The following is a 15,424-nucleotide window of genomic DNA, read 5'->3' on the forward strand; positions in this document are numbered from 1 at the left end:
TTGTTTAAAAAGTCTGGCTGCTTCATGCAGCACATGGGATCTTAGTTCCCTGTGAAAGTGAAAGTCGCTCAGTCGTGTCTGACTCCGCAACCCCACGGACTATACAGTCCATGGACTTCTCCAGGCCAGAATACTGGAGTTGGGTGGCCTTTCCCTTATCCAGGGGATCTTCCCTGGAGATCGAACCCTGGTCTCCCACATTGCAGGCAGATTATCTACCGGCTGATCCACAAGGCAAGCCTAAGAATACTGGAGTGGGTAGCCTATCCCTTCTCCAGTGAATCTTCCCAACCCAGGAATCAAACTGGGGTCTCCTGCAATGCAGGTGGATTCTTTACCAACTGAGCTATCAGAGAAGCCCCTTAGTTCCCTAACCAGTGATCTAACCCGCAGCGCTGCATTGGAAGCATGGAGTCTTAACCATTGGACCACCAGGGAAGTCCCCAGTAGTGGCTTATTTGGTCAAGCTTAACACTTGGCCATGGGGAGGTGGAGAGGCTTGAGGGGATGTAGGAATCTTCCTGAAGCCCTTCCAGGAGCTGTTAATCTATCATGCTGGAAGATTCTAAATGTGGCTGAGTATCTCTGCTTTTTCTTTTCTTTTGTCCTTTTACTTTCTTTAGTGTCACCTATTATCTTTTACTCTTCCATAGACACCTTCTGCCAAGCCACATTCTGGATGTTGTCAAGTCCCCAGACAGCTCCACCTTCATGCCCTCCACCATCCGGTCCTTTTGGCTCTTGTATTTACTCCCACCATGACTGTCCTTGGCCTCACTGGGACCTCCCGCCCACTGATGCCTCAGCCTTCCTTCTCATCATCATCAGCCCCTCCTGTGTCTGTTCCCATGCAGCTTATTCCACATTGTATCACTGCAGCCCCTCTCTTAACCCCCTCTTTCTTCTCTCCTTCTGTTGCCTCCTCCTGGTGACAACCAAACCCTGCCTTCTCCATGTCTACCACTGGATGCCTAGCAGCGCATCTCTCCAACCTTATCAGCTCATCTCTGTTAGCCACAGAAAGCAAGCAGAGAGATCTTTTGAAAATAGAAGTCTCAGCTGACCTCTTCTCTACCTAAAACTCATCAAATAATCACTCCAGTTCTTAGGAGAAACTCCCACACCTTTGCCCCCTCCTCTGCTGCCTTGAAGATTTGCTCCTCCTCCCTGAGCCCCTCTGCTCTGGCCACGGGAGGTGCTTTCAGTTGCTTTGCTCCACTTCTTTTCTGTCTCAGGGCATGTTGCACTGCCCTTCCCTCTTTAGAGAGCCACTCTCCCGTCCCCTCTCCAGTGCTCATCCTTCTGCAAATGGCAGAAGCATCACACCTTCCGAAGGTGTGATGCCAGACCAGACACATCCTGTAAGGTGCTTGAAGGCTGACTTGTCCTACCTTGTTTTGTAATTCATTTTGTAACTTAGTTTAACATTTGTCTCTTTGGCTAGACTGCAGGCTCTAAGAGAGCAGGGGTCTGCCTTTTTCTTTGTCTGTTACCCTCAACAAGGCAGGCACCATAGCAGATGTTGTATTAAGGAGTCAGCCCAATGAGGCACGTTATGGGGTGGCACTTTGGCCTCCGCAGGGCTCCTCTGTTTCCCTTTTCATCCCAGTGTTTATAGGAGGGCAAAAGATGGACACTGAGCAGGCAGGAAAAAAACAGAGCCCAACTGAGCACTTCCCTTTGATGGGTGAGGAGGCAGGGCTTCTGGTAGGGCTCATCTGACTGCATCCTCTCCTCTCTACATTCTCCCTGTGGGCTCCTGGATTTACAAGTCTTGACAGAGTTAGAGGCTCCTCAGAACAGCTGTCTGCTCAGCTCAACTTCTCCTCTCCACCTTGCCCTGGGTGCAAGGAGAGAAATACTGGGAAATACTCCCTGCTTTCCTTAATGGTTGACAAGGATGGAGTATCCCAGTGATATTATTTAAAAGGACATCTCCCTCCACTTCTCCCACAAAATAATCCCCATTCAAAATCAACACACAGGAAAAAATATCTAATCTGCCATATTCTTCCCCTTCTCTAAACATTTACATCTCAAATTACGCTCTGCAAACCAGAGGATAGTATTCTACTGCTAAAACTGAGTCATGGCTGACTTTGCCTTACTGAGAAAGTTAGTGTTGAGAAAACCCTATTTTCTTTTTTATAAAGCAGTTATAATAGGTACCAGAAATTTGTCTGCTGACACAGACTTAAATTTTTTTTTAAATTGAAGTACGGTTGATTTACACTGTTGTATTAGTTTCTGCTGTATAGCAAAGTGAGTCAGCTATATATCAACTCCACTCTTTTTTTAGATTCTTTTCCCATATAAGCCATTACAGAGTATTGAGTAGAGTTCCCTGTGCTATAAAGTAGGTCCTTCTTTGTTATCTGTTTTATATATAATAGTGTGTATATGTCGATCCCAATACTCCAGTTTATTCCTTCCCTCTGGCCCCCTGGTAACAAGTTTATTTTTCTATATATGTAATTCTATTTCTATTTTATAGATGAGTTGATTTGTACACTTTCTTTAAATTCCACATATAAGTGAGATCATATGGTATTTGTCTGACTTTCTTCACTTAGTGTGATAATCTCTGGGTCCATCCGTGTTGCTGCAATTGGCATGCTTTTGTTCCTTTTCATGGCTGAGTAATACTCCACTGTATACATGTACCATGTCATCTTTATCCACTCCTCTGTTGATGGACATTTAGGTTGCTTCCATGACCTGGTTATTGTAAACAGTGTTGCAGTGAAGACTGAGGGTGCATGTATCTTTTCAAATTGTTTTTTTTTTTTTTTCCCAGAGGATATGCCCAGTAGTGAGATTGCTGGATCAAATGGTAGCTCTGTTTTTCATTTTTTTTTTCCCCAAAAGATTTGTTCTCATTCTTTTTTAAAAAAGTAATTTATTTATGTATGACTGTTCTGGGTCTTCACTGCTGTGCAGGCTTTTCTCCAGCTCCAGCAGGCAGGGCCTGCTCTCCAGTTGAGTGTGTGGGCTTCTAATTGCAGCGGCTTCTCTTGTTGTGGAACACGGGCTCTAGGCCCTTGGGCTTCAGGAGCTGCGGCTGGCAGGCTCCAGAGCACAGCTCAGTGATGTTGGCACACGGTCTTGGTTGCTCAGAGGCATGTGGGATCTTCCCAGATCAGGGATCGCACCCATGTCTTTTGCATTGGCCGGTGGATTCTTTACCACTGAGCCAACAGGGAAGCCCTGTTTTTAGTTTTTTAAAGGAACCTCCATACTGTTCTTCATAGTGGCTGCACCAATTTACATTCCTACCAAACGTGTACTTACCCAGGCTTAATGAAGTAGCAGTAGGACTGTTCTGAACCAGGCATGCTTAGACCTTTGGGGTTTATTCTGGCTCCATCTGTACCTGAGGGTAGGTTTCATAGTTCTCCTCTGAAATTCAGGTTTAAAATCAATTCAGTTTGTAGTCAAAGAAAACATCTGTCATTCGGTGTCAGTTGTAACCTATGTGTAACGTAGTTTTTTGAATAATACTTACCATATCATATAATCTCTGGTTAATTTTTTCCATTACTCCTCTAGGATATAGCGGCTTCCAAAACTTGGCCTTAAATGCCAAACATTTATTTTCCGCTTTTAGCACAGGGGATGCTGCGGTGAAGATGTGTTTAGTGAGGTAATAAGTGAACGAATGGTTCCAGATCTCTGTTTACAAGGGCTCCTGGTGACGTGGTTTGGCATTACAGTCGCACAGATTCCCACCAGGTCTGTTTCTCGGTGGGTGCCAGCCAAGGGCAGGAGTGAAGCCTGGGGAAGACCCGGGACATTTGCTCTTTGCCTCCTGCACAGCCTCATGCATATTTGAGGGGCCACATCCTTGCCTTATCTGTTGGCTGATCGCTCATGTGATGACTTGTTTCTCTTATGGAAATAGTATTGCCTTAATAAGTCTTCTGCAGCAGTGTTTATGGTTTTCTGTCTATACATTGATTCTCCTTCCAAAGGGAAGGTGGGGTAGAAACCAAAGATCAAGGCCATTAAATAGATGTATTTCAATGGGTGCATCTCTACTCTGTCTATATGCTCTGCTTGCTATTGTTGCATAGGAAAAATATGCAGACTTTTCTCTTACTACTCTATGGCCAGTGCCTTTACTGGCCTCCAGAAAACCACTAGTAAAATTTGCTCCAGCAGCATTTGGTTGTAATTTTAACATTTTCAAAACACTGTGCAATTGGAAAGATTGAGAGTGTAATTACTTGATGCTCAGCTTTAGGTTTAGCTTTGCTTTTCTTTCTTTTTTTTTTTAAAGACACATTATTGAATGGAATCCCTTTTAAAGAGGTTCTTGCCAATTATGCACATGACACCCTGGCCCTGAAGGGCTCTTACTGATGGCTTTTCAGGCATGTGAATAGTTTGTCATGTGGAATTCTGAGGTTTTTTTGTAATATACGCTGGGTGGAGGAAGTTAGGAGGTTGGATAATAATGTGGTTTCCACTGTATTGTTGGGTATCAGAAATCATATGAGGCAACTCTCAGTTTAGGAACCTGTTTTCTTAACACTTCATCCATCACAGGAGAGGCCCAGAAAACCCTGTCCTACCCACTCCCAGGTACCTTGAGGCAGTGTATAGGCATCTACAGGTAGATACCCTCATTTCAGTGAGGCTTGAAGTCTGAGGAGGGGAAACATGTGGTTTATATTCAGCAAGATGGTTCCCTCTAAGGCCCCCTAATGCTTTCAAGATGCTGATAGAGCCATTAATAGCTCTTGGAGAAAGATTAGATTTTCAATTAAAATGAAGCCAATTTAAAATAAATAGTTGGTAGTATTATTAGCCTGAAATAAGCTTAAGAGTGTGCCTGGAGGTGGGGATGTCAGGACTTAGAGCGTGGCAGAGTGAGGAACTTGACAAATTCTCTCCCCCAAAGAGCAACAATAAAACTGGACAAAACAGTAAAAACCAACCATTTTAGGGTTCTGGAACTCAACCCAAGGGGTACAACAAATTGAGAACCATTTATTCAAGAAAAACTACTAAACCATGTTATGAACAGTGGGAGTGTGTGGTGTTTTATCCTGGGGCTGCTTCCATCACCCCTCCCTCAAGTTCCATCTGTGTGGTAGTTCTGCTTTGGGCAGGCTAGGCTGCGAAAACCAGCAACTTTGCTGCCAGTGGGGGCTGATTGGAGAAAAGTGCGTACTCAGTCAATTCAGTGAAAACAATAGTGACATTAATGGCAAAAAAATTAGGGAAGACAGCTTCTGCGGTTAGTTTGAGGTTGCAGTACTACTTGAAACAAGCAACAGACCAGTAGATCAGTCAGAAATTTACCAGAGACTCAGAGAATGAGACAGACTCAGAGGTGGGCCTTGATAAGCTCGTACATATTCCTGATGGTCTGGAAGACTGTGCATATGGGCAAGGCAGTGTGCAGGCTCAAGAGATCAGAGAAAGGGTCTAGTTATTCACTCATCTTTCCTGGCTGAACATGATGCCTGGTGCACATGCAGAGGAGATATGAGACAGCCTGGCAGAAAATAAAAGCTGGGAAAAAGTTGCAAACTGTACAATCTTTGACTATATTCTCCAACTCACACACAGATTCATTAGCAAATGGTGAAAACCTTAGTGGCTTAAGGTGCCTAAGTATGTGTGCTTAGTCACTCTTTCGTATCCAAGTCTGTGATCTCATGGACTGTGGCCCACTAGGATCCTCTGTCCATGGGAATTCTCTAGGCAAGAATACCAGAGTGGGTTGCCATGCCCTCCTCCAGGGGATCTTTCCCACCCAGGGACTGAACTCAGGTCTCCCACATTGCAGGTGGACTCTTTATCGTCTGAGCCACTAGGAGGAGGGTGCTTACGTGTAACTTCTGGTTAATCAGAGGCAGGTTACTAAACTATGCTGTGATAGAGGGTAGCTCAGAAATTTAGGCCTAAAAGTACGATCAATTAAAAAGAAAAAACTGCCGATACCATACTATAGTGATTACTGTAGCTTTGTAGTATAGTCTGAAGGCTTCCTAGGTGGCTCTATTGGTAAAGAACCCTCCTGCCAATGCAGGAGACATAAGAGACATGAGTTTGATCCCTGGGTTGGGAAGATTCCCTGGAGGAGGGCATGGCAACCAACTCCAGTATTCTTGCCTGGAAAATCCTATGGACAGAAAAGCCTGCAATCCGTGGCATCACAAAGATTTGGATATGACTTAGAAACTAAGCAGTAACCACAGTCTGAAGTCCGGGAGCCTGATTCTTCCAGCTCCATTTTTCTTTCTCAAGATTGTTTTGGCTGTTTGTGGTCTTCTGTGTTTCCATACAAATTATAAATTTTTTTGTCCCAGCTCTGTGAAAAATACCACTGGTAATTTTGATAGGGATTGCACTGAATCTGTAATTTGCTGTGGATAGTATAGTCAATTTCACAGTATTGATTTTTCCAGTCTAAGAACATGGTGTCTCTCTCCGCTGTTTTTGTCATCTTTGATTTCTCTCATCAGTGTCTATAGTTTTCTGTAAATAGCTCTTTTGTCTTAGGTAGGTTTATTCCTAGGTATTTTACTCTTTTTGTTGCAGTGATAAATGGGATTGTTTCCTTAACTTCTCTTTCTGATTTTGTTGTTGTTAGTGTATAAGTATGCAAGAGATTTCTGTGTATTTATTTTGTATTTTGTGACTTTACTACATTTTTTATTGAAATAGATCTAGTAGTTTTCTGGTGGCATCTTTAGGATTTTCTATGTGTAGTATCATGTCATCTGCAAACAGTGAGCGTTTTACCTCTTCTTTTCCAGTTTGGATTCCCTTTATTTCTTTTTCTTTGGTTGCTGTGGATAGAATTTCCAAAACTATGTTGAATAATAGTGGTGAGAGTGGGCACCCTCATCTTGTTCCTGATGTTAAAGAAATGCTTTCAGTTTTTCAAAAATTGAGAATAATGTTTGCTGTGGGTTTGTTGTATCCGGCCTTTATTATATTGAGAATAGGTTCCCCCATGCCTACTTTCTGGAAAGTTTTTCTTTTTTTTAATCATAAATTGGTTTAATTTTGTTGAAATCTTTTTCTACATTGATTGAGATTATCATATGGTTTTTATCCTTTAGTTTGTTAATGTGGTATATCACATTGATTGGTTTTCATATACTGAAGTATCAGTATATGCATTGCATCCCTGGGATAAACCTCACTTGATCATGGTATATGATCCTTTTACTGGGTTGTGGGATTCTGTTTGCTAGTATTTTGTTGAGGATTTTAGCATCTATGTTTATCAGTGATATTGGTATCACTGTAATTTCCTTTTTGGCAAATGGCAATCCACTCCAGTACTATTGCTTGGAAAATCCCATGGACAGAGGAGCCTGGTAGGCTACAGTCCATGGGGTCGCAAAGAGTCAGACATGACTGAGCGACTTTACTTTCACTTTTGCTTTGTCTGGTTTTGGTTATCTGGTTATCAGGGTAATGGTAGCCTTGTAGAATGAGAAATAGTATCAAAATACGTAGTGAGAATCCATGTTTGTAGATTGAAGATTCAATGCAGTTTAAGGTGCAGTTCCACCCAAATTTATTAATAGATTCAGTGCTATTCCTATTAAAATTTCAGCAGGTTTTTTGTTGTTGCAGAAATTGGCATGGTATGATTCTAAATTTTATTTATGAAAGTCAAACCAAAGTAGCTGAAAATTTGTCTTTTTCACAAATGGTGCTGAGATAATTTGATATCCACTTGCAGAAACATGAACTTAGACCTTACTTCACACCATACTAAAAATTTAACTCAAAAAGGATCAGAGATCTAAATGTAAGAGCTAAAAATTTAAATCTTTTAAACTAAGACATAGGGAAAAAAAGTAAATTTTATAAAAATTCAAAATCTCCGTGTGTTTTAAAAGATACTAGCGAGAAAACGAAAAGATAAGTGACAGACTGCGAAAAAATATTTACAAATCGCTTATCCGGCATTGGATTTGTAGTCTAGAATACAAAAATAACTCATAACTCAAAAATAAGACAAACAACTGTATTAAAAAATGGACAAAAGATTTGGGTAGATATTTTACCAAAAAGACAAATGAATGGCTAACAAGCGCAAACAGTTCAGTTCAGTTCAGTTGCTCAGTCGTGTCCGACTCTTTGTGACCCCATGATTCGCAGCACGCCAGGCCTCCCTGTCCATCACCAACTCCCAGAGTTCACTCAGACTTGCGTCCATCGAATCAGTGATGCCATCCAGCCATCTCAAACTCTGTCATCCCCTTCTTCCCCTGCCCCCAATCCCTCCCAGCATCAGAGTCTTTTCCAATGAGTCAACTCTTCGCATGAGGTGCCCAAAGTACTGGAGTTTCAGCTTTAGCATCATTCCTTCCAAAGAAATCCCAGGGCTGATCTCGTTCAGAATGGACTGGTTGGATCTCCTTGAAGTCCAAGGGACTCTCAAGAGTCTTCTCCAACACCACAGTTCAAAAGCATCAATTCTTCGGGGCTCAGCCTTCTTCACAGTTCAACTCTCACATCCATACATGACCACAGGAAAAACCATAGCCTTGACTACATGGACCTTAGTCGGCAAAGTAATGTCTCTGCTTTTTAATATGCTACGTAGGTTGGTCATAACTTTTCTTCCAAGGAGTTAAGCGTCTTTTAATTTCACGGCTGCAGTCACCATCTGCAATGATTTTGGACCCCCCCCCCAAATAAAGTCTGACACTGTTTCCACTGTTTCCCCATGGAGTGATGGGACTGGATGCCATGATCTTCGTTTTCTGAATGTTGAGCTTTAAGCCAGCTTTTCACTCTCCTTTTTTAGTTTCATCAAGAGGCTTTTTAGTTCCTCTTCACTTTCTGCCATAAGGGTGGTGTCATCTTCATATCTGAGGTTATTGATATTTCTTCCGACAATCTTGATTCCAGCTCGTGCTTCTTCCAGCCCAGCGTTTCTCATGATGTACTCTGCATATAAGTTAAATAAGCAGGGTGATAATATATAGCCTTGACGTACTGCTTTTCCTATTTGGAACCAGTCTGTTGTTCCATGTCCAGTTCTAACGGTTGCTTCCTGACCTGCATACAGATTTCTCAAGAGGCAGGTCAGGTGGTCTGTTATTCCCATCTCTTTCAGAATTTTCCACAGTTTATTGTGATCCACACAGTCAAAGGCTTTGGCATAGTCAATAAAGCAGAAGTAGATGTTTTTCTGGAACTCTCTTGCTTTTTCCATGATCCAGCGAAGGTTGGCAATTTGATTTCTGGTTCCTCTGACTTTTCTAAAACCAGCTTGAACATCAGGAAGTTCACGGTTCATGTATTGCTAAAGCTTGGCTTGGAGAATTTTGAGCATTACTTTACTAGCATGTGAGATGAGTGCAATTGTTCAGTAGTTTGAGCATTCTTTGGCATTGCCTTTCTTAGGGACTGGAATGAAAATTGACCTTTTCCAGTCCTGTGGCCACTGCTGAGTTTTCCCAATTTGCTGGCATATTGAGTGCAGCACTTTCACAGCATCATCTTTCAGGATTTGAAATAGCTCAACTAGAATTCCATCACCTCCACTAGCTTTGTTCTTAGTGATGCTTTCTAAGGCCCACTTGACTTCACATTCCAGGATGTCTGGCTCTAGATGAGTGATCACACCATCATGATTATCCAGGTTGTGAAGATCTTTTTTGTACAGTTGTTCTGTGTATTCTTGCCATCTCTTCTTAATATCTTCTGCTTCTGTTAGGTCCATACCATTTCTGTCCTTTATCGAGCCCATCTTTGCATGAAATGTTCCTTTGGTATCTCTAATTTTCTTGAAGAGATCTCTAGTCTTTCCCATTCTGTTGTTTTCCTCTATTTCTTTGCATTGATCGCTGAAGAAGGCTTTCTTATCTCTTCTTGCTATTCTTTGGAACTCTGCATTCAGATGCTTATATCTTTCCTTTTCTCCTTGGCTTTTTGCTTCTCTTCTTTTCACAGCTATTTGTAAGGCTTCCCCAGACAGCCATTTTGCTTTTTTGCATTTCTTTTCCATGGGTATGGTCTTGATCCCTGTCTCCTGTACAATGTCACGAACCTCATTCCATAGTTCATCAGGCACTCTATCTATCAGATCTAGGCCCTTAAATCTATTTCTCACTTCCACTGTATAATCATAAGGGATTTGATTTAGGTCATACCTGAATGGTCTAGCGGTTTTCCCTGCTTTCTTCAATTTGAGTCTGAATTTGGTAATAAGGAGTTCATGATCTGAGCCATAGTCAGCTCCTGGTCTCATTTTTGTTGACTGTATAGAGCTTCTCCATCTTTTGCTGCAGAGAATATAATCAGTCTGATTTCGGTGTTGACCATCTGGTGATGTCCCATGCTGTAAAGAGCAATATTGCATAGGAACCTGGAACGTCAGGTCCATGAATCAAGGCAAATTGGAAGTGGTCAAACAGGAGATGGCAAGAGTGAACGTCGACATTCTAGGAGTCAGCGAACTAAAACCGACTGGAATGGTTGAATTTAACTCATATGAGCATTATATCTACTACTGCGGGCAGGAATCCCTCAGAAGAAATGGAGTAGCCATCATGGTCAACAGAAGAGTCCGAAATGTGGTACTTGGATGCAATCTCAAAAACGACAGAATGATCTCTATTCGTTTCCAAGGCAAACCATTCAGTATCACAGTAATCCAAGTCTATGCCCCAACCAGTAATGCTGAAGAAGCTGAAGTTGAACGGTTCTATGAAGACCTACAAGACCTTTTAGAACACCCAAAAAAGATGTCCTTTTCATTATAGGGGACTGGAAAGCAAAAGTAGGGAGTCAAGAAACACCTGGAGTAACAGGCAAATTTGGCCTTGAAATGTGGAATGAAGCAGGGCAAAGACTAATAGAGTTTTGCCAAGAAAATGCACTGGTCATAGCAAACACTCTCTTCCAACAACACAGGAAAAGACTCTACACATGGACATCACCAGATGGTCAACACCTAAATCAGATTGATTATATTCTCTGCAGCAAAAGATGGAGAAGCTCTATACAGTCAAAAACAAGCACATACACAGATACTCAAAAATTTTAATCATTAGGGCAAAGTAAATTAAAATACAATGAGATACCACTAAACACCCACTATAGAATGCCTATAATTAAAAAACAAATCGTAATAACAAGTGTTGATGTGGAGAAATGAGAACTTTCATACATTGCTTGGTGGGAATGTGAAGTGGCACGCACCACTTTGGAAAAGTTTGCGGTATGTGGAAAAGTTAAACATAAATTAAACATATAGCCTAGCAATTTTGCTTCTTGGTATCTACCTAAGGAAAATGAAAAGATGTAGCCTCAGAAACACTTGTCTATAAATGTTCCTAGCAGAAATTTTCATAATAACGAAATGATGACAACAATCCAAATGCCCATCAAATGAAGAATGGATAAACAAAATTTACTCTAATACTATTCAACAATAAAAGGGAGTCAACTGGTGAATGCTATGACAGGGATGAACTTCCTTTACATTATGCTTAGTGGAGGAAGCCAATACAAAACACTATATATTGTGCAATTCCATTTATAGAAAATGTCCAGAAAAGGCACATTTAGAGTGACCAAGAAATGATTAATTATTGCCCAGGGATGAGAATGAAGATTGCAAATTGGCTTGATTAGATTTTTAGGGTGGTGATGGAAATGTTCTATAACTAGATTAAAAAAAATTTTTTATTAAAGTATAGTTGATTTACGATGTTTTGTTAATTTATGTGGTACAGCAAGGGATTCAGCATAACTAGATTTTGATTATAAATTGTTGCACCACTCTGTAGAAATTATTATGTGTGTAAGATGGTGCATTTTATATTTATATTTCTATAAATATAAATGGTACATTTACATTTATATGAATTATACCTCAAGAAAGCTGTTTAAAAAAAGTGTGCCTGTGGACTCCACTGGTATTGGCTATATACCTCAAAGACTACTTTTGTTCTCTTTGTAAAGTTGTAGGCAAGAGAATTCCCTGTGGATTCAGAATTGGTTAGCCAGCGCTGTGCCCCTTATTCCCCTGGAGTGCCATATTTGATGTATGTGGAGTGTATGTGTGATGATAGCAACATAATGGCAATTGCCCCATGGATGACCAGGAGGCCTAGCAGGTCTGGCTGGTGGCCCAGTCACTCTGCTGATTCACAGAGGGCACCTTCCCTTAGAGGAATGGAACTGTTCTTGGATAAGGGAAAACCAGCAGTTGGACTCCTCTGTTGGAGTCCATTCCATGGGTCCACTCATGGCCCTGGACCCTCTACAGTCCCCACATGCAGCACTGTGGGTGTGATGAGACTCCTATAAATTAGCCTCTTCTGCATGTGTGTGTGTGCTAAGTCACTTCAGTCGTGTCTGACTCTTTGTGATCCCATGGACTGTAGCCCACCAGGCTCCTCTGTCCATGGGGATTCTCCAGGCAAGAATAGTGGAGTGGGCTGCCTTGCCCTCCTCCAGGAGACCTTCCTGACCCAGGGAGCGAACCTGCACCTCTTACATCTTCTGCATTGGCAGGCGGGTTCTTTACCACTAGCACCACTTGGGAAGCCTTCTGCTGCACAATAATCTGCAAATACCACAAAGCTGAAACATCAAACCCTTGGTTGAGGTGGTGGCAGGGATCTAGTCTGGTTTTCCTCTGTCTCCTGAAACATCTCCCTGAAGACTGGCTTGTGGCTTCTGGGAATACATGCAGGTTGAGTGATGGGATTTATGAATAATCACCGCTTCTGCTTTATTTTCAGCTGACTATTTACCCTGGAACCAACCAAGACGAGAGCTGCTTCGTCCACCTCACCACTACCGGCCGGCATCAACCAAGTTTGATAGTCGCACCACACAGCAGGACGACTATTCCATGAAGGGCCTGGTGAACACCAGGAGCTGTAAGCCTCCAGCTGTGCCCAAGCTCTGTAACATCCCCCTGGAGGATCTGACAAACTACAAGATGAGCTACGTGCCCCACCCCTTGGAGAAGCGCTCTGTGCATGAGTCAGAGAAGTTCAGACCCTGTGAAATCCCCTTTGAAAGCCTCACCACCCACAAAGAGTCATACCGGGGTCTCATGGGGGAGCCAGCCAAGAGCTTGAAACCTGCCAGGCCTTGTGGGCTCGACACGCCATTTTCCAACACCACTGAGTTTCGAGATAAGTACCAAGCCTGGCCAACGCCCCAGGTGTTCTCCAAACCTCCTGCCATGTATGTCCCTCCTGAAGAGAAGATGGACCTTTTGACAACTGTGCAAGCCCACTACACGTACCCTAAGGGTGCCCCAGCTGAGTCCTGCCGACCTGTGCTCTCGGTCAAGAAGGGTGGCCGCTTTGAAGGCTCCACCACGACCAAAGAGGACTACAAGCAGTGGGCCAGCACGCGGACAGAGCCAGTCAAGCCCATCCCCCAGCTGAACCTTCCCACTGAGCCCTTGGACTGCCTGACCACCACACGAACCCACTATGTGCCCCACCTGCCCATGATGACCAAAAGCTGCAAGCCCGTCTGGTCTGGGCCCCGAGGAAATATCCCTGTGGAGGGCCAGACCACATACACCATCAGCTTTACTCCTAAGGAAATGAGTAGGTGCCTGGCTTCATACCCTGAGCCTCCTGGCTACATCTTTGAGGAAATAGATGCTTTGGGGCACAGAATATACCGGCCCGTTTCTCAGACAGGCTCTCGGCGGAGCAGCCGTTTTTCTGTAGGTGATTCAGAAAATCCCAACCAGCAGGAGTTGACAGTGTCAGCCTGATTTTTAAAGGCTGTAATTTAGGAATTGCACAATACTTATAAAACCATATGGTTGAGCTATTCATTGGACCAAAAGAGGAAAAAAAAAAAAAGAATTCCCCAAAAATGAAAAAAAAAATTTTTCATCATTGTTTCCTGGACACTTGAATAAAACAAGAATCACTTGACTCAAGAAAAATGACATTTAATCACTGGCTAATCAGTCCCCTAACCCTCCCTCTGCTGTCTCCCCATCTTGGGCCCTTTACCTTGTGCTCATGGAATCAAAGCTGGTCTCTGAGGTTTCCTTCCCGTCCAGATGTATTTTACTAGTTTAATCATTGTGTAAATTGACATCATGATCATCCCTTGCCAAGTATGAAGTGGCAAAGAATAAACTTCATTTTGGGGGGTTTGAATCTGCAGGTCTGTGTGTTCACGCCATGTGCTGTCTACGCAGAGAGCAGCCCGTGTTTCTTGCGACCTCTGGGGATATTTCAGCCTAAGTCTCTTGTTGCCTTCTCATCCTGGTAGGGGTGCCTCAGGCCTAATCTGGAGTCTTGTTTTGGGGCCTCTCTGCCCAGGGCTGCTTCACAGGGCATCTTTCTACCTCTTTGCATCATGACATACCAGTAACAGCAGTGTTGTCTGATGGGGTATGAGTCTTGTCGTGAGTCTTGCCCATGAACTGGGCACTGAACTGAAGTTTCCTCTCCGCTCCATGCTGTTCCCCAGTTCTCTGCTACCATGGAGTATATTTTAGGGTTCTACAGACTCAAAAGAGAGACAGATGGCGGGAAAGGACAAGGTTCTATGGCAGTGCTAGGAAAGCGTGGACTGCCAGACCTCTCTCATGCCCAAACCAGTGCAGGCTCTGAGTCTGGGGAGCGGGGGTGGCGGCGGGGAGAAAGGGAGCCCTTGGCAACCAGGCAGTTGGCAGCTGGCCCTTAAGCTATGAGCTCTTCTAAATGCTCCGAACCTGGAAAAAATGGCCGCATATTGGGCTGATTCCTGGGAAGCCTGGACCCGCTTGTCCTAAAATGACAGCTATGACCAGGCCTCTCACAAAGTGTGACATAGTGATAATGGAGAAAGGGTTGGAGGTTCCTCGTTGGGGCCTAAGGTTTGATCCTAGGGTTAAGTAATTTGGAGATTTTTTTTTTTTAATTAGGAAGAATCAAGGAGGGACTTTGTTCAAGGTGGCCCAGGCAAGGATCAGATGGGTTCAAGGTCTGTGTGAGCCTCATCCAGGGGGATGCAGATTGACGCTTGGGTTATCTGCCTCTCTTTTGAGTCTGTAGAATCCTAAAATATACTCCATGGTATCAGAGAACTGGGGAACAGCCTGGAGGGGAGAGGAACCAGTTCAGTGCCTGGTTCACGGGCAAGAAGCCTGTATCTCTTATTCGAGTCTGTCTTTCCATGGCTCTCACCTCCCTGGCCCAGATTTTCAGGTCCCCACTCACTGTCTTCTTACCGTGAGGTTAGTTTGCGTCACTGGATTGGGATTTATGGCGTTTAATCCTCTTGGCTGTATCAGGTGTGGATGACTGCCCTTATGGGATAAAGAAGCTCGGAGAAACGATGCACCTTGCCTAAGGCCACAGAGCTTGGAGCACCAAGGCCAAGACTGGAACCCAGGTCTTCTGTTTCAAGATCCAGGGCTCTTGACTCAACACCAGGCACCTCCCATCTGCAGTGACTCAGA

At 43.4% G+C, this 15,424-nt stretch overlaps 1 protein-coding gene across 1 annotated transcript in view; it reads left to right on the forward strand.

Moving 5' to 3' along the window:
* The window catches only part of SAXO1 (stabilizer of axonemal microtubules 1), a 36,407-nt gene extending 22,669 nt beyond the window's left edge, over positions 1 to 13,738 (forward strand). Inside the window, exon 4 of the mRNA XM_068973574.1 lies at positions 12,738 to 13,738. Coding sequence (XP_068829675.1) covers positions 12,738 to 13,738 — 1,001 coding nt within the window. The remainder of the gene's footprint in view (positions 1 to 12,737) is intronic.
* Positions 13,739 to 15,424: the final 1,686 nt, after the last annotated feature.

This window comes from Capricornis sumatraensis, chromosome 6 (genome assembly GCF_032405125.1).
Source record: "Capricornis sumatraensis isolate serow.1 chromosome 6, serow.2, whole genome shotgun sequence".
Classification (NCBI taxonomy): Eukaryota; Metazoa; Chordata; class Mammalia; order Artiodactyla; family Bovidae; genus Capricornis; species Capricornis sumatraensis.